The sequence below is a fragment of the Sesamum indicum genome, linkage group LG6, assembly GCF_000512975.1.
Source record: "Sesamum indicum cultivar Zhongzhi No. 13 linkage group LG6, S_indicum_v1.0, whole genome shotgun sequence".
Taxonomy (NCBI): domain Eukaryota; kingdom Viridiplantae; phylum Streptophyta; class Magnoliopsida; order Lamiales; family Pedaliaceae; genus Sesamum; species Sesamum indicum.
In genome coordinates, this window is record NC_026150.1 from 6,140,024 (window position 1) to 6,165,195 (window position 25,172).

At 36.6% G+C, this 25,172-nt stretch overlaps 2 protein-coding genes across 2 annotated transcripts; one reads left to right on the top strand and one right to left on the bottom strand.

Moving 5' to 3' along the window:
* Positions 6,650–8,351, bottom strand: LOC105163984 (protein NUCLEAR FUSION DEFECTIVE 4-like). Its single transcript, XM_011082520.1, has 2 exons — positions 7,249–8,351; positions 6,650–7,082 (listed from the first exon to the last, which is right to left on the bottom strand). The coding sequence occupies exons 1-2, from the start codon at positions 8,349–8,351 to the stop codon at positions 6,650–6,652; spliced, it is 1,536 nt and encodes a 511-aa protein (XP_011080822.1).
* On the top strand, positions 17,448–19,388 carry LOC105163876 (sugar transport protein 8-like). The gene is made up of 3 exons (XM_011082382.2): positions 17,448–17,580; positions 17,657–17,976; positions 18,168–19,388. The coding sequence occupies exons 1-3, from the start codon at positions 17,451–17,453 to the stop codon at positions 19,233–19,235; spliced, it is 1,518 nt and encodes a 505-aa protein (XP_011080684.1). The 5' UTR covers positions 17,448–17,450; the 3' UTR covers positions 19,236–19,388.

A 25,172-nucleotide genomic window follows, 5' to 3' on the forward strand; every position in this document is an offset into this window, starting at 1 on the left:
TTTGGGTTTCCAATTGCGTGCACGTCGAACGAGTAAATATCAATTGGAGGGATGCAACCTCCATCTTTTTCCATCAAGAAACTCCTTGATCGATGATTTCTGCCCTGGATGTGCTGGGTGTCCGTGAAATGGTTGCATTCGCTCATTCTCACTCATCAAACGGCTTTTCCGTTGTAAGTTTCATAAGGGGAAAATCGTCTCTGGTACCGATATTCCCGCATCGATGGGATCATGTTATTAGTTAATCTTGGTATTGGTATGCATAACTATTCAGAAAGAACTGTTTTATCTGTGATTACTGCAAACTTAAGGAAGAACTAGTCTAAAACGGATGGAAAGTACATGCTACAAGCCTACAGTATGATGGTAATCTTGGAGAAGTCTCGTCTCATTCTTTTTCGTATACTCTGTCCTTTCAACTTCACTATTGGTTTGTCATAGACCGTGGGATTTGGAGTGTAGCATTCTAACTACTTTCTCAACAATTGAAACATGGAAAACGATCAAGCATCAGAATTGCGCCAACCATCGCGATTTGATCTTGTGCCTAATACTAATAATCTGGTCAATTTCTCATAGTATATGCCAAATGTTGTACTGATTTTTTGAGTTAAGGTCTTTTAGAGTGAATTTAGGAAATTGCTGACCACAATGAGCAAGTTACTTCTTGAATTGTCTTAGTTGTAAAGCCTGCAAAATAAACCACTATCACAACTATATCAGGATAGTATTGATTACAGCCCGTCAATGCTTAAGTTAGATAGACCATAAGAAAAAAATAAGTAAATGTCGTAACGATGCTACAGTAACATAAGTTGTGGATGGAGGATGACTATTTATAAATTTCTTTCATTTGTATAAGTTTATGTAAACCACATACATCAAAATGATTGGATGATTATCATGAGTTAATACATATTAGGTTTTAGTATGTACCCAGGGTCGGGTCATAAAGAACCTAAATTTACAAAATGAATTTAAAGCTTGTTTGAAAATCATAGATATGCTGTGCAGAGATCTTGATACGACTTTCATAAAATGTACCCCCACATTAGATGCAATGTCAATTTTTGATATGATTTTTGGATCAACTCGTACAATCTTGTTGATATGATAAATAATTTAGATTATTAAACTATTAATTAAAAAAATAGCCTTCTGTATAGATCATAATACATGTTGGAATATAAAAAATTTAGAAGCCCGATGACCGAAAATCATTGTTAAAAGCATAAAAAAATATACCAATTCGATGTAGAACTCATCTACTACCATTAGAATTTTGTCAAGATCATCCGAAAGCCCATTCTGGAGACGTTTGTCGGATGATCTTGACAAAATTCTAATGGGTTATACTCAATTTTGGAAGTAAATGAAAAATGCATGCAAATTTTGGCAAAACTAGAGGCGGCTAGTAATGTATATAGTTCCTTTAATGTCATATTACAACTTCTCTACTCCACCTACTAATAAACTGTGAAATTAGTGCTCATCACTTGTACAACTTCTCTACTCCACCTACTAATGAAAAATGAACACCTACCATCTTCGCACCATATATATATATATATATATATATATATATATATATATAGGCAGACATTCGGATCGGGTTGTTCATGTTTTGATCCGATTCAAGTGGGTTCCGGTAGATTGGGTTGGATAATTTTTATAATTTTTGGATTACCTCAATTTGCTTTTGAATAAATTAGGTAAGTAGTCAGGTTAAAAAAATATTTGATCAGGTCAATCAAGTACCCGATATTTAATTAAAGAATAATAAAAAGACAAAATTAAAAATTAAAAAATAGAATTATTTGTTGTTACTAGTAAAATAGTAAAGTTAAAAGGAGAATAATATTTGAGTTGGTTGATCTACTTATCCAGTTATTGATATTAGGAATTAGCTTATCTGTCTATCAATTTTGAATTAGCTGTGATGTTATGGTGTCTTTTAACATTAATAAATTGATATCATAGTTAATATTAATTTTTTGTATAATATTTTAAATAAAGTCATATTATGCATACAAACTACAATTATAAGTATAAAATTATAAAAAATAAACAAATAGATATTTGATGCCCCTATTTTTCTTCACTTTTAAGCTAACAAAAATAAAAAAAAATAAATTTGGGTATCCGATTTCAGGTACCCGACTTTAGCGGGTACTCAATTTTACTTGATTTGTGTCGAGTATCATAATATACTGTCCGACAAAATCGCATACCCTACCCAAAAAATCTGAAATTCGAAATACATGACCTGCGTCCACCCCTATATATATATACATATATGTCCTAGTTGGTTGAACAATTTTGACAATCTTGATCTAGAGTACTCCTAAGAGCAAACGGAAATTAGAACTGATTCAAAATCACATTTGAAGATCAATAAGGGAGCAGTGGTTAGAACACTTTGGAGACTAATTATGCAAACAATAGGCCAATAGAGACCTAATGCTCAACTGGCAAACCAGCTAAAGAGGATCAAGAAAACAAACTATTAGTTTAAGGTTAAATATTTGGGGCTATGATTTTACAATGTCAATATGCACAACCCATACCAGTTTCTAGTGCTGCCGGGGGACCTTCCTTCTTTCAAAATCAATATATTACTATACAAAAATGGATGCTGAATTTCAGGCTATTGAGTTCCAAAATCTCTATAATGGTTATATGAATCCAATAATTGGAACTTAAATCAGAAGTTGGTCCGACTTATTGCTCTTTCATTGTGCCTATTTCGCTTTAGGGGGTTGGTTCACAGGTACAACAGATCCAAGATGCACTCCTATGAGTAAAAGAAGTTCGAATCGCTGTTGGTTGTGCTTGAGGCCAAGAACAGCGAGTTCAAGCTCGAGAATCCCCTCACTTCTTCCGCTCTGCTCGGAAGAGTAATTAGGACCAATTTAGTCACGTTTTAATGTTCCATAAATTGAACATGAATTGGTTATTCCTAAATGGGTCATGAAGGGTGTAACCAACATACCCTGTCTCTGCATTCCATCAAGAATCATATCACATTACATCTGGGTATGCATATTTCTGGGCTTTCACAGTTTTGACATAGAAAAAACCACTTTGTATCATTATATTGAATTTAGAATGAAAAAGGAATTGGAAGAGACAATTTTTTGAGGACCTTATACTCATTATGCCTAACACTAAATGTAATTTCGGAGATTTAAGGATTGGACTTTCTGCACTAGATTAACTAGAATAATTGAAGTCTCGTTTGTATTAGGGTGGGTTCTTTATTGAAGTCAAAACCTTGAAAACCTCCCCCTTATTTACCAGGAAAAATTTTAATCAACACCCGATTCATTTAAATTTGAACAAATTATATGACAAGTACAATATACTTGTCTTGTGATTGGTGCACAGTTCATCAGAAAAAGGGACAAATTACATATATAGAAAGTGTAATACACTTGCTTTGTGATCGACCAAATCTGATTCTATTGAGAATTTTTCATTTATTAGTATAGGATATTGAAACAAGTGATCTTTGAGCTAAATTGGAGTTTTATCACAATTGTGGTTTCATTGGTTAGAAAAAAATAAACCTCTCCACCAATTGTGGTTTCTTGGGTATTTTATTTTGTTGGAAAGTGTAATTTATAATTATCAAAGTATTATGCATGTATTTGACTTATCAAAGTTATCAAGTTAAAAATTTTATTTATAGGAATAGATATTTTATCCATAAGAAAGTGTTAGTCAAATATTTATTCATAGGAATATGTTACTAATTTAATGTTTGCTCTCCTATATAAAGGTTTGTAATTTTGGAGTTGTGGCAATAGATGAATGAATGAAAAATACTTGTAGTGCAAAAATCTCTCGAATATATCAATGATTTTTCCTTTTCAAAATCTTCCTCCAAATTCCTAACATATTTGTGGTACCAGAGTCATCTTTGGTTCTGATTACTCTATTTTATCTCTATGACATCATCAAACAACCGAGAGCTTGCATTAACATATTCCCAACAAGGAATTCCCATCTTTGTTGGCTAAGATTACGAATTATGGAGTGTTCTAATGAAGACTCAGTTCATCTCACATGAACTTTTAGGACATTATTGAAGAGGGTTTTTTACTTCTCATACTTTGGTGAAAGTAGTCGCATTAACAAATGCATAGGAAAAAAATAGCATAAAAAGAACAAGACAAAGGATGCAAAAACCTTGTCTTTTATGAACCAAGGAGTGAGTCAATCAATTCTTCCGCGTATTATTAGTGCCAAGACCGCAAAGAGGCATGACAAATTTTGAAAAATCAATTTGGAGGACATGAGAAAGCGATCATGATCAAGCTAGAAAACTTACAACGAAATTTTGACAATCTATCCATGAAAGACTCGGACAATGTGCAAGAATTTCTTTCTAGAGTTTCCTCCTTGGTAAATCAAATAAGAGGCCAATGAGACATTTTAGAAGAGAAGAAAATTGTTGAGAAAGTTCTACGATGCTTATCGGTGAAATTCGAGCATATCGTTGCAACAATCGAAGAATATAAAGATTTATTATTATTGACTTTTTACAAACTCATATGTTCCCTTGAAACTCATGAAAAAAGGATGAGCAGATTTACAACTCAAGACTTGGAGCAAGCTTTTCAAGGAAAAGTAAATATTTCAAAAAAATAGGAAAAATAGGGCAATGACTTGCAGGATGAACAAAATATGTATGCACAAGATTCATTGATGAACCAAACAAATTGCATTTTCCAGCTGCTTAGAGAATTTTCCATTACCTTCAAGGTACGAGGAAGCTTGGTATTAAATATTTCAAAGAGAAAGAAAATAAGATTATTGGATATACAGCTAGTGATTGGGCTGGATCCATAGATGATCTGAAAGGTGCGTGCAGTTACGTGTTTTGCTTGGGAACGAAAATAATTTCATGGGTATCTAAAAACAAAAATTAATAGTACTCTCATCAGTAGAAGCAGAATACATTGCCGCGACTGACGTAGCTTGTGGAACAATTTGATTAAGAAGAATTTTACGTGATATGGAGCAAAAAGGGGAAGCTCCTAAAATTTTGTGGGATAATATGTTTACTATTGTGATGAGGAAGAATTCTATTTATCATGCACGGTCAAAGCACATTGAACCTCATCTACACAAATGAGCAGTTATCTGATAGTTTCACTAAAGTTGTAAGTTCGGAAAAGATTGAGCAGTTTCGAAATCGGGTTGGAATTATAAATTAAGAGGGGGTGTTGGAAAGTATAATTAGCAATTCTCAAAGTACTATGCATGTATTTGACTCCTCAAAATTATCAAGTTAAAAAATTTATCCATAAGAAATTAATATTTTATCATAGGAAAGTGTTAGTCAAATATTTATCCATATGAATATGTTACAAATTTAATGTTTGCTCTTCTATGTAAAGGCTTGTAATCTTGAAGTTGTGGCAATAAATGAGTGAATGAAAATACTTGTAGTACAAAAATCTCTCCAATACGTCAATATTTTTTTTTCTTCTCAAAATCTTCCTCAAATTCCTAACATCTTTCAGTCTCGTCTATGGCACCATATGTTTGAATCTGACCCAAAATTTCTACAATGATCATAATATTTGTTGAAACTTATATAACTTTATTTCATTTTTTGTCAAAAAATTACAGTTAGGATTGCCGTAAACCACGAGACCAAGAAGGTATTCAACAAAGAGGAAGCTACATGGCTTTAATGTGCCATGAACAGAGCTCGAAAAGACCAAAAGAAGCTAGAGCGACTGACTAACGGACGAGATTTGGGTGGCATTGCTCCTAATTCCGACCATCTTAAAGAACAAAGCGAACCGTGTAGCCTATACATAGTCCGCTAGGACTGTATACCGATGTAGGTTGTTCTCCAACAGCCAGCACAAGAGGAAGTTGATAAGTTTTAACACTTTAATTAATTCTAATTTGATTTAAGTAAACAATTAATGCTTATATATATGATTTATTTTTTATTTTATAATATTTGGATAAAAGAAACAGCTAGGCAAGCCACTGAAGTTGATATAAGATTTTCTCCAACTGCTGGATATATAGGCTTAGAGGCCTATTCCCTTTTCACTAGTGTGCCAAATGCCTCAATTGCACCACCTCCATCAGAAAGTCAAGCCATATAAGAGATGCAACACGAGCTCTAAGACCACCAACAAATGGTGGGGTTGATGATGCTGCAGTACCTTGGGATCCAATGGCTACACACTACACTACCTAGTGCCCACACTCCACTCACCTCAACTCTCAACCTGCACGCAACCTAGCAGAAGACCCTTGCAAAATAGTTTTTCTTTTTTGTTGGAAAACACAGACATTGCATGGATGTGACATCAGTTGCAAATTCTTGCGATCGATGGATGGCCTTTTCCCTTGCAATTATTCTTACTACGAGGTATATTGTGAATATTCTTTCCAACTCGTCCTTACATGCATTATGAATTACACTTTGCGACAGATTTCTTGGATTTCCTGTTACAATACAGAATTTTCTAACAAGTACAAATATATACAGAATACCACTTATATAATTAATTAATCTTCACGAAAGGTAATAGACAAGAGTTGATTAACCTTCTAAATTCTTTATAAGTTCTACGATGATCTGAACTTAATCATATTCAATAAGACAAACTGCACTCTATAGTCTGTTATGTGAATGCATTAATTTCTTTGTTCGTGCATGAAGGATGAAGGCTAGCACTGTCCCTAATACACATAGAGAACCCCATATGATAAATGTGGTCTGGTAGCATTTTTGACCAATGCAATCCCCTTCTCCAGAGGCATTCCTCTCTCTGTTGTAGAGCAGTGCAGCAAAGTCCCCAAACAAGAAAGACCCTATAGGTATATTAGAAACCAAGATATTATGATTCACGCCGAAGTTCTTGGCTCCAAAGAGTTGGGTGGTTGTCGAGACCGAGATCGAGGTGATTGCACCAGTGCATATGCCTATAATGGCTGTGCTGGCGTAGAGTGAAACGTCGTGCATGTTGAGTAGGAAGAAGAATGCTCCACACATTGGGGCCATCACGGCTCCCATGGCTCCAGCTCTTGAAACCACGTGTTTGCTTCTGAATCAATTGATGGCGATACGTTAGAAATATTAAGTATTGTGTGTGTTTATGTAATCTTGCTTGGCTGTGAGCGAAAGCCACATACATAGAGAAAGAGTACTTGTAGTTGTAAATTGTAAGGAGAGAGAGAGAGAGAGAGAGAGAGAGAGAGAGAGAAACATACTTTGGGAAAAAATAGTCAAGAAGAGATGGCAGGAGACGGCCGAAGAAACTGAAAGCAGAAGACAAGGACACGAGTGAAGAAGTCCCAGAGCAGCCTCGTGATTCAGCAATTTGTCCTAAGTTGTTTAGGTACACCAAGCCAAGTGTAGCACCGAATAAATAAACAAAGAAGTAGAGCCAGAACTCCACTCTTCTCACCATCAGCTTTGCCCCAATCTCCTCCACCACTCCAATTTCAACAACATCCCTCTGAATATCTGAAGATTTCTCCCCATTCTCAATTGATGCAAGACCCTCATCATGTACAACAATCAAGCACTTCTGCTGTAGCTTTTCTCTGATTCTTTCCACCAGTGGAACAACCAGCGGCAAGAACAGAACCGCAATCATGCCCACAAGAACCACATACTGAGGCATAAACCTCGAACCCACCGACCCCAAACTGGTGACCACAGCAAACAGTCCGGAGACAATTGTGATCACAAACATGGTAGAGAACCCTCTTGTAAGTTTCCTTGATTTCCCCCCATCGACACTCCTTGCTAACGGGGCCGCCACAGTGCAAACTATTAGCGGTGACACGGAATTCAAAAGGAGAAACACTTTGGCCCTCTCAGCGCCTGAAGGTGGAGCCACAACGTCCACTATATTGGTGTAGAGCTTTGCGCTCAATCCCACGTAGCTGGTCGACAAACTGACAGCAATCTGGCGATCAAGGGGGAAGTTACGTATGGCGATAATGTAGCAGACTGTGTTAATCCAGCAAATGCTGTTTCCTGCCAAAACAGTTAGTAAAAAAATGTGCCAATAGGATAAAGAGGAGACTCGGCCTGCAAGGAAGAGGAACTGGATTCCGTAGCCAACGAGACCGAGGATGGAACCGATGAGCAGGACTAGCCAGAGTGGGAAATGGGCTGCTGCAATCCCAGAAATCCAGCCAAGAAGCTTGCCGGCATCGGAAGCAGAAGCAAGATTGTTGAGTTGTAGCTGTGATATGGAGAGGATTCGCTTGAGCTCGGTTGAGTAAGCAGGGAAATTTGAATTGGTACCGTTGATAGATTGCAGCCACATTGTGGCAACAAGACTCAGCCATTGGAGGGCCATTGACGAGAAAGAGAGTGGTGTGTACCGCTGGTGGCTGCAATTTTAGGTGAATGTTGTCTGGACTGAGTGCATGGAATTCTGAGGAATAACGTTTGGGGGATGCTTTCTTCTTTTATTGGAAGGGGCGGCGTGGGGGGCGGAGCATGAATTGGACTTTCTATTTTAATTTTTTTTATTATATATATAGTTTTATTTTATTTGCTATAATGTATGTTATGTATAGTTATGATTTATTTTATTTAAGGAAAAAATATTATATATATGGTATGTATGTATTTAATGGAACAGAATGATGTATTAAAATTTATAAGTATAGAAAATTTAATTCAAGACGGGGGAGAGAGGCGTGTGATATATAGGAGAATGAATATGGAAACAAATCAGGATTGTTATCAATGGTTTAAAATAAATGAGGGAACTTATTATTCAAAATTATTTTTTTCTCATAATTTTTGTTTTTGAAATAGTTAAATTAACATGGTTGAAGTCAAAAGTTATAAGCAACTTTCCATCAAATTTTGGCAGTTTATTAATTAAATTATTATATTAAAAAAATTTTGTTTCTCACTTTTGTTTCAAACTCCCAACATTAGTCGTGTATGCAACATTAATCATGTATGTCATCCACGACACCACTTTTGTATTTTATTTTTTTTCGTTTAGTTTATTTTACATAAATTAATTATATTCAATTAATTTTTAACAACATAATAAAATTGAAAAAATCATAATGTTAAAATTGTATGATTATAATTACAATCAATGTGTTAAAACATATTACAGAAAAAATACAAGTGTAAAAAATGTCCACCCGTTCCATAATTGCATTTGTATCGTTGATGCCGAGGTCTTCTTATTTTCTCGCCCACATTTTATATTGGCTCATTTTGTGCCTCATTATTGTCACCACTGGGATTAATGTCCAACCGACTTGATATTGTTGCAGAACTATACTCCACATTATTATGATATGCACTAAATGATGGAAATGGAATTGGTAAAATGTTGTATCCTAGTGCATATGGTCGATTAATGCCAAGGCCAATGTCAAGATGTACGTGTGAAGCATAATCTTTTGCATGGGTTGGCATATATGGAGCCGATTGAAATCAATCATCTTGTGGCGGTTGAGGCATGTAATAATTTTGAGGCGGTTGGAGCACGTAGCAATCTTGAGCTGTATACACTGTAGAAGGACCAGCTATATCCACTCTAATATCATGACGTTCAACTGAACCAATAGACATTCGGCTAGAAATTCTTTTCTGCTTGTGGGATGTGTTGGGAGCATCATCGGATGGCGTAGGAATTTGTTGTGGCTGATGGGTTAGGGCTTTCTTGATAATATGTAACTTGTGTTTGAATTTGTCCACCAATTGGCTATACCCTTCAATACTTAGTGGTCTACATTAAAACAAAATTTCAAGGGCATTTATCTCTTCTGCCTGAAGAATGTAGAAAAATAATTAATGTTGTGTTGTAAAAAAATATTTAAAATAAAGTATATTATATTATATATGTATCACACCTTGCAACACAGGTGCGTCTCCTGGTTGGTACCCGCTTTCCACATGTCTATCAGTAGATGACGACACGAAATTTCATGTTATGTTATAGTACCATTACCAATACCCTCGTTCTGTATCTCTTTTATTGAAAATGGGTGGCCTTTGTACAATTGTATTGTATCATCTTTGACATCTAGTGATATATTGTATGTACTGTAGGTTCAATCTGTGCCCATATGATTTTTACGAGAGATCTAATATAGATATTTTCCAATGTTGAAGAGAAATACAACCTCAACAGAAAAAAGACAGACCAACAAAAAACAAGTGCACCACAAATACTTTTTCTTATTTTGTTTTTCTTCTTTTATTTTACTTTTAACTATTAGAGCAGCAAAAATAAACAAAAAAAAAAGATACCGATTGGAAAATCATAGGGCACCACATCCCTCCATCTCCAGTGTTAGTATCAACACATTACTAACACCACATGTGATTACCAACTATGTGACCAAGTAATAGACCACCAAACTACACCACATGGATAAAAAAACAACGTAGCACAAGCATCCTTCGTACTATGATGACATCATTCCGAATGTTGGAGCACATCCCCCCTCCAAAAAAAAAAAGAAAAAGAAAAAAAGAAAGTCATTTTAGTACAATAAAAATCAAACGGCAAAACAACCACGTATCACACAAACGAACTACAAAACTATAAAGCATTAGATCAAAATTGACACTATTCCTTGAATCGGCCTCGATGTTCATAGTTAGCACTAAAATAAGAGCAAAATAGATACTATACAAATCAAACATGAAAAAAAGACCACAATTCGTGTGAGTGAAGAACACAACATCACCGAGGAGGATTAAATACTTCTTTTTCAAAATAGTACGAATTTCTTTTTGACCTTTTCTTATGTATATTTCAATTTTCACGGGTAGCTTCGATTTAACGCTATTTTACTATTTTCATGATTTACGAGGGCCATTAAATAATATTTACTCTTACCAAATAATATATATAGTCAATGCATAATATCACTTATTATCATTGATAAAAGATATGCTATTTGGATGTGGCACATTTCCTTGCGGAGTGAACAACTTCCCGTGTTATTTTCACTATTACAGCCCTATTTTTTTGACTCCTTTTTGTATATAATTAATAATGTACATAACAATGTATGCAATAGAAGTGCCTCCTAGAGATCGACGTACCCGACTTTTTCATTAAGTACTAGGAGACATGTACATGTGATTCTTTTTTTTTTTTTTGTTAAAAAAAAAAACACTATTTAATTTATCAATTATATCTGAATTATTATTACAAAATTATGTGTACGGATGAACTGCATTATAAATCCAAAGGAATTAATATTTTAGAGGAATTTTTTAACTCACTGCATTCGCATAATTTTAGAATTTTGAAATTTATAACTTTTTTTTGTTTCGATAAAGGTAATTTTTATTAAGTAAAAAAAATATAATAGTACAATACAATTTGCTTAATCTAAGCGGTTTCTCAACAGGCCAGCGCACAAGTGCTAATAGCAATAGGTAATTCTACACTAAGAATCCTCTGCTGCACATCTCAAACCATCAGCGCACCCACTGTGCGTGTATCTCTATATACTCTATCAAATCGCCTAATGTTGCGCTCACGCCAGATATAGCACACACATGAGGCCAAAAGAGCTTGGGCTACTGACTTCTTATGGACTGCTCGAAGATGGAGAGGCAAATAAGTTCCAAGTCTTAATTTAGCTAAATTTATGACAGAAATATCAGTCTATGCTTCTTAAGAGTTAACGGTGTTTGTATCACGCTCGTTGTGTTTCCGGTAAAAGTTTAACGAACTAAGACTTGAGATTAAAATTGTAAATTGTTTAAAAGGTTATAAAATACAATATCTTGAGCTAAAAAAATAATGGAATCAAAATCATAAAAAAAGGGATAGTTACACTCCTCTCCTCTAAGGTTTGGTGTAATTATACTTAGATCCCCTATGGTTTGGAAAATTATATTTAGCATCCTGAGGTTTGTTTACGTCTAACAAATAAGTTTATTCATTAGTCAAAATTCATCAAATTTGCTGATATTAACAAAAAAATCGGCAGAAAAATTGTGTTTAACTCAAATTGACTTATTGCTTATTTATTGCATATTAGATAAGTCCTTTTATGACCAAATTACTCTCATACGTCTACGCGGGTTAATACATATGAGGAAATATATCTTTATCATTATAAGGATAGTTTAGACGAAAAAGTTTGTTTGATCTGCAATAAGTTAGTAATAAGTCAATCAAGGGTAAATATCAATTTTGATTAAGTTTTTTATTAATATCAACAATTTCAGTGAATTTTGACTAACGAAAAAACTTATTTGTTAGATAGAAGCATATTTTAAAGATACTAGATATAATTCCCAAACCACAGAGAATTTAAGTGTAATTACACCGTACCTAAAACAAAGAGAGTGTAATTATCTCAAAAAAAAAAAAATATTATGGAACATAAAATGAAATTTTCCGTAATCTAGATGTTCTCACTTTTCATTTTCTTCAATGACAAATTAATTATATATGACTCAAAGGCTATGTAGGCTGAATTCCCAAACTTTTTGTCCTCTTGCGATCCTAATTAATAGGAATTATGGCATGTGTTGTAATATCTTATCTTATATTATATTAAAAAAAAAGTATATTTTGTATTAATTAAAAAGAGGAAGTTAGAATAATTATTTTGGGTCATATTATTTAAGACTGAAGTTTGATAAGTTCGAGATCATGAGTTCGAGTCACATCAAGTGTGTGAGTATTGATCTCACTTAGTGTAAGTTTATCAAAATAGATTTTTGTCTTATTTAATATGAATTTATCGCAACAGATATTATGGAAATTATGTTATTTGTATGTATAATTATATCTCAAAATAACTTCACATATAAAATATCATTACATATTTTATCATAATTATACATAGTAAGAAAATAAACAAAATAAACTTAACAAATTAGAAAGCTGCACTGGTGGAGAGTCACTATACTTGTCGCTGTCCTAAAGCAATGATTGTCTTCTTACGTACAGATTTTAACAGTTGACCATGACTCCAAAATAGAACCACATTAGCTCTCAACAATGTCACATCTCATGTGCACGACCACGGTTGCGGTCTTTTTTCTTACTCCTCCAAATTGTATTTGCTTATCTATCTCTCGTTCTTTGATCATATAATTTAATTTCTTGTTTCCTCTCCAACTTTTCTCCTTCAAAAGAAAAAAAATCTTTAAAAACTATGTATTTTAAATAATTATTTCAAATGAAAATAGTTAAGTAATAGAAAAGCATTTATCACATAAAATAAATAATATTTTTAATTTAGTATACAATAAATTCAAGCACATACATCATATTTGCCACTACTATTAGTTAAAGAAAAGGGATAATCACAATCCCTTCTCCTAAGATTTAGTATAATTATACGTAAACTCCATATGATTTGAAAAATCGCATTTAATACTTCTGAGGATTACTTTTACCTAATAAATAAGTCCATCCGTTAGTCAAAATATATCGAATTAGCTAATTTACCAAAAAAATATCAGATAAAAATCTATATTTACCTTCGGCCGATTTATTACTAATTTATTACAAGTCAAATAAATCTTTTATAATCAATTACCTTTATACATCTTCACACGTTAATGCATTTGAGGGGGTATATTTCATCATTAATTATAAGAGTAGTTTAGTCAGAAAAAATTTATTCGACCTGCAACAAATCAATAATAAGTCAGTCGAATGTCAATATTAATTTTCATTCAATTTTTTGTTGCTACCCACAAATTTAGTAAATTTTGAATAACAGAGGAACCTATTTGTTAGACGAAAGCAAACTTCAGAGATACTAGATGTGATTTTTCAAACCACAAAAAGTTTACGTGAATTACATCAAAGTTTAAGAGAAAAGAGTGAAATTATCCCGAAAAAAAGTTTAGGTCGGCTGAGTTAATTAATTCGGGAAGACAACAAAAATATTTTTCCTCGTGTTTTGTTTCGTTCGTGAAGTTATATATGCATGCATGGTAGAAACTAGAAAATATAATATTATGAATAGATCAAACCACCTTTTCATACGAGATCGAAAGTAAAATTAATAAATCATGTGGGTTAAAATATTAATATAATTAATCAACTTATAAGTACGATGAAAAGATTATATTTTTCAAGAATTTATACACAACGTACTTATATACCATCTTTCGATGTGTATTTGCATTGGGCAAGAAATATTGCAGAAGCTTCTGGGTACGAGGATTGAGACCACGTCGTGCATGTACCTGCGTCAAATTATCTATGCCAAGCTAGCTTCGGTTAGACGAAATGATAAAGCGAAAAGTGGCAATAGCTAGGAAAATTGTTATATATGAATAATTAATGTGTACTAATGGGGTGTTTTTGTAATAATTTATGTTTTTGCGGTGAGAATTAATGGTAGAAAAAATTATAAGATTAATTGTATCGAGTCAACGAGGTTTGGTTCAGTTATCACCTTTAACATCCCATGATTTTAAAGGTTATGGAGTCAAATCCCGTTATATGCTAGAGATGGTATTTTACTATATAATTTTGATTAAATATTGATATTTGATCGGAGTAATTGATTATTTTAATTAATAATAGTTTATCGTTTTAAATAAAAATCAATTTAGTGAAACTTGGAATTATTTGAAAAGAAAACTGAATAGTGAAAAGTGGAAAGTGGAAAGATGTTGAAATTGAGCATAATGTTTGGTTTCATAGTTCAAAACATGGACAATGTTTGTCTTGATTTGTTTTGGAAGTTTTTGTAGTGTTTTGAGATGTTGTGGAACAGTACCTTATTAGTGTTTTGTCAAAATAAATCTACACTAATTATAAGCCCTACAACTAAAAAAATTATATACATACTCATACATATATATAAATATATATAAAAGAGACATGATTTGACAATGAACAGTAGTTTCCGTCTCCTACTAAAAAATATCAAACATACCATACTTATTTTATATTATCTCCAAAAATAAATCTAAACATACACATTATCTCTAATACATACTTATTTATCTTTATTTTTCTCTCTATATCTCCACAAAACACATCAAAACAAGTTAAAAATGAAATCAAACATAGTGGAGATGTTCGGAAAATATTTAATATTTATAATGTTCCTAATAAGTTGAAAAATTAGTACGAAACTATGTACTTTTAATTTAAATCAATTTAGTTTAAACTATTTAAGAGCAAAAGTTGTAAATTAAAAATATTTTTTTCAATTTTCAATAAAATATGATAATACTTATTTTCAATTGTTCCAAATACCCTTACATAATAATAACTTTTTTGTTTTGTTGAAACAAGCTCTCACGAGTTTAGTAATAATGGAAATTAGTATTTGTTTATCACTATCACGGGTGACAAATAATTACATTGCATAATGTGCCTAAGTTAGTAAAATTTAAATTAATCAAAATCTGATAATACCAAAAACAACATTATATTTTAGAGCAATATTTTTATAGTTCATGCTCTAAAAAATAAGCTTGCCCAAAGAGATCCAAAAGTCCGTGAAATAGAAAAATTATGGAACGGCCCATGTAGCCTATCCACGTGTGGACAACTCAAAAGAAGCAACATAGCCCAACTCAGACAAGGGCCCAGGCATAAACCGGTGGGACCAAGCCTAGCTTCGCACAAGCTACTCAGACTTGCCTCACACACTTGCACTTGTGTATGAATTTAGAAAGTCGGGATGAGAATCACTCACAATGCATTCAAGGCAGAATGTTGTGGTATGGCATTACGAGAAGAGTGGGAAATTCCTAGTCCGCAGTGCGTGCAAGCTCTCGTGTGCTTGACCGGCACTACCAGGGGATGGTCCTGCCTGCACTAATTCGTTGCCAACCCGTTTTCTAATCTGCTGCGTAGAGGGGGCTCGATTGGCACTCGATTTCCAACAACACCGTAAGCCCAGTGGACTGGATTAAGGGTGTTTCACATAACTTGGACAATCATGGCTATGAATTCTTTTTACTCACCCACTTCACCTCATGCTTCAAAGTTGCAGTATTGGTGATAATATCGACGGGCATTGTTCCACCTCACGACGTATTGGGATATTATGAAACAAATATGTTATAGACTTAATTTTTTTTACAAAAATTAGTAAAATTATAAAAACTATTTAATATTAACAAAAACTTTTATGGTATCAAGTATTGTTAAATTAATCATACAAGTGCTTAAGAAATTGATACTTATATAAAACTAAAATATAAGCACACGAAACACACTGTGCGTCAGGGTTCTCTTGACTATATTTATTTCTCAAATTAACGATAGTTTAGAAAGTTCTGTCAAGGTTATCTAGGAGTGTAGGTCCGATAATAATGATAAGAGGCTCTTTAGGATGTTTAGTAAGTTCATATAATTCCTCACCGTCGTCAAGCTTGATGCCATCGATCAATTTCATATTAAATCCATACAAAATATTAGCCAAAACGAACAATCTTAAGTAGACACAAACATTCTCAGATTTGTGTCAACTATATGAGTTCCAATAGAAAACTAAAATTCATGTTTTCAACACTTTAAATGACCAAAATAAACCACAAAACTAGTTATGCCTAATTCAATTTCAAACTGTTTTAAATAGAATTTCAAAGTATTTTGTAGAGGATTTTAAAAAAAGAAATTGCCAGTAAAATCGGATATTATCAACGACAATATTGGATACGAACGATAATATTATTGTATCGTTGATAAATCGAATGATATCAGATAATATCGTCGATGCATAATAATTTTGGGTAACATTTATTATTGATCGATTTTCTCATTACGTATTGGCCGATATCCGATATATTGAACCATGATTGCGCTTGTGGTCTTATAGAAATGGCAATGGGAAGGTGTTTGCAGGGTCATGAGATATTGGCCATGGTCTAGCGTCAAGTTCTTAGGGCAGAGTATAGGCTTAGGGATGACTCCAGCTGAGCTTGTTTTCCTTGGTCTGGAGTTCTATTTTGCTACCCTTTTTCTCAACACTTTCCTTGTCTCCCTTAGTGCTACATTTGTCTTTGGATTAGTAAATGCCTTAGGTCATGTGCGTATGCCGTTAAGTATCTTTATGGAAATTGTCAGAAAGTGTGAAACTAAATCTGTCAACCCCCAACTTATGGGGTCAGAAGCGTAATTTTGCCAAATACCTAATTTGATATGTTAAAATTTGAAATCCCATCAATGGGAGGACTATATTTCACAAGATTTGTAAATTAATGTATAAAAATATTCAATTTTGAATTGCAAATCTTGTTGAGAGGATGAATAATTAGGTACTGAATTGGCTTACAAAAGGATCAAAACTGCAACAGAACTCCAATCCTATTCCAAGTCCTACTCCTACTACCAGTTGAGTCATAACTCAAATGTTAGTCTTTGTTTCTTTCTTCGATTCTATATATATATATACACCCGTATCTATTACCTGTAGAAGTTCATGATATATATATCCAATCCACCGAATACAATTATATCTCCATCATGGCAAATCACATCGTGGCGCCAAGCTCCGGCGGGAATTTTCCGGCCAAGCTCACAAAACAGGTCGTCCTTTGTTCCCTCATCGCGGCGTTCGGGGGTCTCATGTTCGGTTACGACATTGGCATATCAGGTACATTCTTGAATGGTTGAACGCTTTGGTTTTCTTTTTTCGATTCAGTAGTAATGAATTGATGGGTGTGGTGCAGGCGGAGTAACGTCGATGGATGACTTCTTGTTGGAGTTCTTCCCAAGTGTTTACGAGAAGAAGCACAGAGCGAAGGAGAATAACTACTGCAAATACGATAACCAGTTGCTCCAACTGTTCACGTCGTCGCTGTACCTGGCGGCGGTCGTCTGCAGCTGGGCTGCGGCGTTTTGCTGCAAGAGGTTTGGGCGGAAGCGCACCATGCAGATGGCGGCGGCCTTCTTCTTGGTCGGAGTTGTTCTCAACGCCGCCTCAGTTAATCTTTACATGCTCATCGCCGGACGGATTTGTTTGGGTGCCGGCATCGGATTCGGAAATCAGGTATGTTCATCATCTATCTCCATCCAAAATTATAGGTGGTGTGAGTTGGTGCTGTGAACAATCTACTTTTCAACTACTTAATTGTAAATCCTGAAGTTTTTGGTCGTTCTAACCGACTAGCCGAAGTTCATATTCGCACGTATCTGCATGACTAACGAAAACTTGAATCAATATGTACTGTGATGATGCAGGCAGTGCCACTATTCATATCAGAAATCGCTCCGGCACAGTACCGTGGAGGGCTTAATGTTTGCTTCCAGATGCTGATCACAATTGGGATTCTGATTGCCAATGTGGTGAACTATTTCACCTCCAAGATACACCCTTATGGCTGGAGAATCTCTCTTGGTGGTGCTGGATTTCCAGCGATATTCCTCGGCTTGGGATCTCTTCTCATCGTCGAGACTCCCACCAGCCTGATAGAGCGTGGCAAGGCAGAAGAAGGGCTCAAGGCTCTCAAGACAACAAGGGGTGTAGAAGATGTCCAGAAAGAGTATGAGGAAATAGTTAAAGCCACTGAGACTGCCAAGAAGATTAAGCATCCTTTCAGGAACCTGATCATGAAACGATCGAGTTGGCCTCAGCTGTTCTGTGGGACTATACTACAGGTATTCCAGCAGTTCACTGGGATCAACGTCATCATGTTTTATGCTCCGGTGCTCTTCCAAACAATGGGCCTCGGTGCAGATGCGTCTTTGTTGTCAGCAGTCGTCACGGGCTCCATCAACTCCGTCTCCACATTGGTTGCAGTCTTTGGGGTCGATAAGTTTGGAAGAAGGAAATTGCTCATACAAGCTGCTGTCCAAATGCTTATTTCTCAGGTTTTAGTAGGAGCAATTCTCACACAACATCTGAAGACAACAAACGCGATACCCTTGCCATACGCTTACTTGACGGTGTTTCTAATCTGTGTATTCGTCATGGGGTTTGCGTGGTCATGGGGTCCTTTAGGATGGTTGATTCCGAGTGAAATATTCCCTCTGGAAACGCGGCCGGCTGGATTTTTCTTTGCGGTGAGCAGCAACATGATATGCACCTTCATCATAGCACAGGCTTTTCTGACAATGCTGTGCCAGATGAGGTCGGGCATCTTCTTCTTCTTCGCGGCGTGGATCGTGGTAATGGGCAGCTTTGCTGTGTTCTTGCTGCCGGAAACGAAGGGAGTTCCCATTGATGAAATGAACGAACAAGTTTGGAAGAAACACTGGTTCTGGCATAGGTTCTTCAAGCCTGAAGATGAGGAACAAGCCAAGTGTTGAGGAAGAGCAGCAGCTGCTACGCCTTTTTCCTTAAAATTTCACTGTAGAATATTTTAGTCAATAGTTATCTAGTTAAAGAAATTAGAAATACATTGTAGAATATTTTAGTCAATAAGTATTATGACAATTAAAATTAGTTACTTCAGAGATTAATCAGCCTCAATAAAATAGTTTATATATGTTAGAATTAAAAAATATATATATCATTATGAAATTTTGTATCATTAATGAATTTATTATTACTTTTAGTAACTCGAAAAATTAAAGTAATCACCTTCTAAGTGGATAAACTTCATTCAGCCTAATATTTCAGATCAAATTCAAAACCATCCATATATTTTCAATTGACTTCAGATTAAACCCCTCCGACAAACTTCTGGCCAAATCACATATATAATTCTTTGAAAATTATCCTTCTAAAAAGTTACCTTATTGAAATTTTAATTGAAGTTTAGTCCCAAGTTATATAATTTTCCTAATTACCCTTTTAAAAATTACCTTATTGAAATTTAGTCCCTTACGCATAAATTTGCATAGAAAGAAATCATATTTCTATCAAAATATTTTTTCCTGTAATCTTTGCATGTGAAAAAAAAATGTTACAAAGGTTCAAGTCGAAACCGAAAGATTTTATTATTTTAAAAAGTTTATTAATTTATAAAATATTAATTTATAAAGGTTCTACCATATAATATACATAGATTTATATATTGAGTGTTTGTTACTTTCAAATCCATAAAGGAAAAATATGCATAATAATGCTTACATAAACTACACATACATTATTACAAAGATCCAAAACACTCTCACACTACTAACCAAATGCAAGCAACTCTCATTGATAGGGATATAACAAAAATACCTATAATATCCTTAATGAAGGGCATTTTAGTCCTTTTTGCAGGATTCGCATCTTTCCATCGACAGGGTCGGGTTCGGCTTGACTCGGGCCCGATTATCCCCTTTGATGACCCAGGTAACATCAGCCGTCCGATCGAGGACGTAAGCTAACCGGATGAGGCCACGTGGCCCCTTCTACAGTAACCGGCTAAACCCTATAAATACCCTGAGACCCAAAATTACGAGGTAATTAATGCTAATTCTATTCGATCTACGCCTTTAATCGCACACTTTAACCTCGATCAACCTAACTTGAGTGTCGGAGGGTCATTGTCGGGGACGTGCCCGACGAGCTTATTCTGTTTGTTTATTCTCAAGAGCCCAACAATTGGTCTTGGTGGAGTTGGTTAACTGTCGTGAGGTCGCTCATCTCAGATCGCCGATTTCGAGCAGGATCAGTTGGCGCCGTCTGTGGGAAGGCCTGAGAATCGCGAGTGACATGGAAGGTTCTTCGAGGAGAAATGCTGGAGAGGAGGAAACAGCAAGGAAGGGATGAGGATTGATGGTGCATTTGATCGAAGAAGCAAGTCGAAATGCTATAGTGGAGTATGAGAGGAGGATTGAGACTCCAGTAGAAAAAGAGACGGCGAGGAGGCAACTGTTTGAGAACAGGGAGCACCGGAGAGAGTCCAGGGAACCGAGCGAACGGAAGTACCGAAGCAAAAGACAGATCTCAAAAGCAGGTTCAAATAGCCAAGCTCGCACCAAAGCAAGAGAACCAGTGATATCCCGAGCTGAGGTGGAAAGTGTAGGAAAGCAGATAGAACTTTTGGGCAAGCAAATTGACAAGTTAAAAAAGCAAGGAGAGATTGTCGCCCATAACAAAAATTTCCCGTTTAGTAACGACATATTGGTTCAAGTGGTGGAACCAGGATTCAGAGTGCCCGACTTACAGAGATACAATGGAACGAAAGATCCTCACGAGCATGTCGCCGCATTCGAAATGGTGATGAACTTGTACGGACAGCCGGGTCCCATAATGGCAAAACTGTTCGCCACTACTCTTGCAGGGAAAGCACGGGAATGGCTCACCAGCGTACCTCGGGGTAGCATTGAGTCATACGAACAACTTATTCAGATGTTTTTCTTCCACTTTGCTAGTAAGAGGAAGCAGAAGAGGTCGGCCACTCACCTCTTCAACATACGTCAGAGAGAAGAAGAGACCTTGAAGAGTTTCATGGGAAGGTTTAATAATGAAACGTTGGAAGTTCAAGATTTGCGCACTAATATGATGGTCAGTATCTTGATACATGACTGAAGAAGGCTCGTTCACGTCCGCGCTCGCACGCGATCCCCCATGATGTAGAGCAATTGATGGCCCTGGCCCAGAAATATATTGACGAGGAGGAAATGAATGCAATGAAGGATGCAGAACGAAGAGATAGGGAGTCAGCGCGTAAGAAGCCGCAGGAACCCATCGAAGGCGGTGGGTCGAGGATGAGAACTGACAGACCAAGGGAGCCTAAATACCAACTTAATTATCATAATTATACTCCACTGGCCATGATGCGAGAAAAGGCCTTGATGATGGTGGAAAATGCCGATGTACTGAAATGACCGAGACACACCAGGTATATGCCTTCTAAGAAGTTTTCTAACAAGTATTGCAGGTTCCATCGTGAAAGCGGTCACAACACGGAGTGGTGCTTTCAATTGAAGGATGAGATAGAAAGATTGGTACGCCAGGGGTACTTCCGCGATCAAATTCCCGGCGAATGCAGGATTCGAAGAGATGAAGTGAGGAGGAGCCGATCGAGAAGTAGGGATCGCAACCCTAGCCCTAAAACAGACAATGCCCAGTGAATAGGAGTAATGCCCCGATCAAAGGGGTTATATGCGTTGCAGGGGGTTCGAGTGCAGGAGACTCGCAAAGGACCAGGAAAAGATGCTCCAGAACCCTAGGATCGAGCCAGGATAGGGAGTTTGTGTTGAAGGTTGAAGAAGAAGAAGCTATCTCATTTGACAGTTCTGATAGGCCAGTGGGCAATGGTGTAAGGAACGACCCGATGGTCATAAAGCTGGATATATCAAATTTCACGGTTCATAAAGTGCTTGTTGATAGCGGGAGCTCAGCGGACATTATATTCAAGAGTGTGATGTATAAAATGGTATTGGAAAACGCTTGTCTCGAGTCGGTGAAGACCCCCCTTGTGGGATTCGGGGGAAGCGAGGTAGCACGCTAAGCATGATCGAGCTATCGCTATCCATGGGGGAAGAACCAAAGCGAAAAACCTTGATGGTAAAATTTCTAGTAGTCGATACCCCGTTCGCATATAACGTGATTCTGGGCAGACCGGGTTTGAACCTGTTTAGGGCGGTTATTTCCACGTATCACATGAAGATGAAGTTCCCCACGGAGAATGGAATAGGAGTAGTAACCAGCAACCAGAAGGAGGCTCGAAAATGCTATAACCTGTCGCTTAAGAGAGAATCCAGTCAGAAAAAGACGCATCCAAGAAAGTGCAATCTGAAAGAGATGCACTCTACATGCCAACTGAAAAAGAGGCATCTAACAAAGTGCAATCTGAAAAAGATGCACTCTACATGCCAACTGAAAAAGAGGCATCCAACAAAGTGCGACTTGAAAAAGATGCACTATACATGCCAACTGAAAAAGAGGCATTCAACAAAGTGTGATTAGGAAAACTTAACTAAGATTAAGCTCAAGAAAATGAGATATTCGTAATGACATAATGAAGCAGATATTTAAATATGCGAATCTAAAAGCCGAACCCAAAAGTGTTGTATTGACAAAAATGTGATTACATCAAGAATTGTTTCTGTTCTGGGGGTTAGTATAAAAAGAGTTAGAAATATTTGATGTTGACCCCATCTTACAAAAATATCCCAAGAACTATAAGCACTTAACTGTGGGTCGGGTTCTATCTCGTCAAGCAAAGCGGAGAACATAATAATTTTATTATTTTAAAAAGTTTATTAATTTATAAAGGTTCTACCATATAATATACATAGATTTATATATTGAGTGTTTGTTACTTTCAAATCCATAAAGGAAAAATATGCATAATAATGCTTACATAAACTACACATACATTATTACAAAGATCCAAAACACTCTCACACTACTAACCAAATGCTAGCAACTCTCATTGATAGGGATATAACAAAAATACCTATAATATCCTTAATGAAGGGCATTTTAGTCCTTTTTGCAGGATTCGCATCTTTCCATCGACAGGGTCGGGTTCGGCTTGACTCGGGCCCGATTATCCCCTTTGATAACCCAGGTAACATCAGCCGTCCGATCGAGGACGTAAGCTAACCGGATGAGGCCACGTGACCCCTTCTACAGTAACCGGCTAAACCCTATAAATACCCCGAGACCCAAAATTACGAGATAATTAATGCTAATTCTATTCGATCTACGCCTTTAATCGCACACTTTAACCTCGATCAACCTAACTTGAGCGTCGGAGGGTCGTTGTCGGGGACGTGCCCGATGAGCTTATTCTGTTTGTTTATTCTCAAGAGCCCAACAATCGATCTTGGTGGAGTTGGTTAATTGTCGTGAGGTCACCCATCTCAGATCGCCGATTTCGAGCAGGATCAGTTGGCGCCGTCTGTGGGAAGGCCTGAGAATCGCGAGTGACATGGAAGGTTCTTCGAGGAGAAATGCTGGAGAGGAGGAAACAGCAAGGAAGGGATGAGGATTGATGGGCATTTGACCAAGCAAGCGGGAATGCTATAGTGGAGTATGAGAGGAGGACTGAGACTCCAGTAGAAAAAGAGACGGCGAGGAGGCAACTGTTTGAGAACAGGGAGCACCGGAGAGAGTCCAGGGAACCGAGCGAACGGGAGTACCGAAGCAAAAGACAGATCTAGGAAGCAGGTTCAAATAGCCAAGCTCGCACCAGAGCAAGAGAACCAGTGATATCCCGAGCTGAGATGGAAAGTGTAGGAAAGCAGATAGAACTTTTGGGCAAGCAAATTGACAAGTTAAAAAAGCAAGGAGGGATTGTCGCCAATAACAAAAATTTCCCGTTTAATAACGACATATTGGTTCAAGTGGTGGAACCAGGATTCCGAGTGCCCGATTTACAGAGATACAACAGAACGAAAAATCCTCACGAGCATGTCGCCGCATTCGAAATGGTGATGAACTTGTACGGACAGCCGGGTCCCATAATGGCAAAACTGTTCGCCACTACTCCTGCAGGGAAAGCACGGGAATGGTTCACCAGCGTACCTCGGGGTAGCATTGAGTCATACGAACAACTTATTCAGAAGTTTTTCTTCCATTTTGCTAGTAAGAGGAAGCAGAAGAGGTCGGTCACTCACCTCTTCAACATACGTCAGAGAGAAGAAGAGACCTTGAAGAGTTTCATGGGAAGGTTTAATAATGAAACGTTGGAAGTTCAAGATTTGCGCACTAATATGATGGTCAGTATCTTGATACATGGACTGAAGAAGGCTCGTTCACGTCCGCGCTCGCACGCGATCCCCCATGATGTAGAGCAATTGATGGCCCTGGCCCAGAAATATATTAACGAGGAGGAAAAGAATGCAATGAAAGATGCAAAACGAAGAGATAGGGAGCCAGCGCGTAAGAAGCCGCAGGAACCCATCGAAGGCGGTGGGTCGAGGATAAGAACTGACAGACCAAGGGAGCCTAAATACCAACTTAATTATCATAATTATACTCCACTGGCCATGATGCGAGAAAAGGCCTTGATGATGGTGGAAAATGCCGATGTACTGAAATGACCGAGACACACCAGGTATATGCCTTCTAAGAAGTTTTCTAACAAGTATTGCAGGTTCCATCGTGAAAGGGGTCACAACACGGAGTGGTGCTTTCAATTGAAGGATGAGATAGAAAGATTGGTACGCCAGGGGTACTTCCGCGATCAAATTCCCGACGAATGCAGGATTTGAAGAGATGAAGTGAGGAGGAGCCGATCGAGAAGTAAGGATCGCAACCCTAGCCCTAAAACAGACAATGCCCAGTGAATACGAGTAATGCCCGGATCAAAGGGGTTATATATACGTTGCAGGGGGTTCGAGTGCAGGAGACTC

What these genes read in the sequence shown, in the direction of transcription:
- LOC105163984 (XM_011082520.1), bottom strand. Translation starts at nt 8,351, where the DNA reads ATGGCCCTCCAATGGCTGAGTCTTGTTGCCACAATGTGGCTGCAATCT. An exon ending in CTTGACTATTTTTTCCCAAA is followed by an intron (nt 7,083 to 7,248) that starts GTATGTTTCTCT and finishes CAATTGATTCAG; the next exon opens with AAGCAAACACGTGGTTTCAA.
- LOC105163876 (XM_011082382.2), top strand. Translation starts at nt 17,451, where the DNA reads ATGGCAAATCACATCGTGGCGCCAAGCTCCGGCGGGAATTTTCCGGCC. An exon ending in TTACGACATTGGCATATCAG is followed by an intron (nt 17,581 to 17,656) that starts GTACATTCTTGA and finishes GGTGTGGTGCAG; the next exon opens with GCGGAGTAACGTCGATGGAT. An exon ending in GCATCGGATTCGGAAATCAG is followed by an intron (nt 17,977 to 18,167) that starts GTATGTTCATCA and finishes GTGATGATGCAG; the next exon opens with GCAGTGCCACTATTCATATC.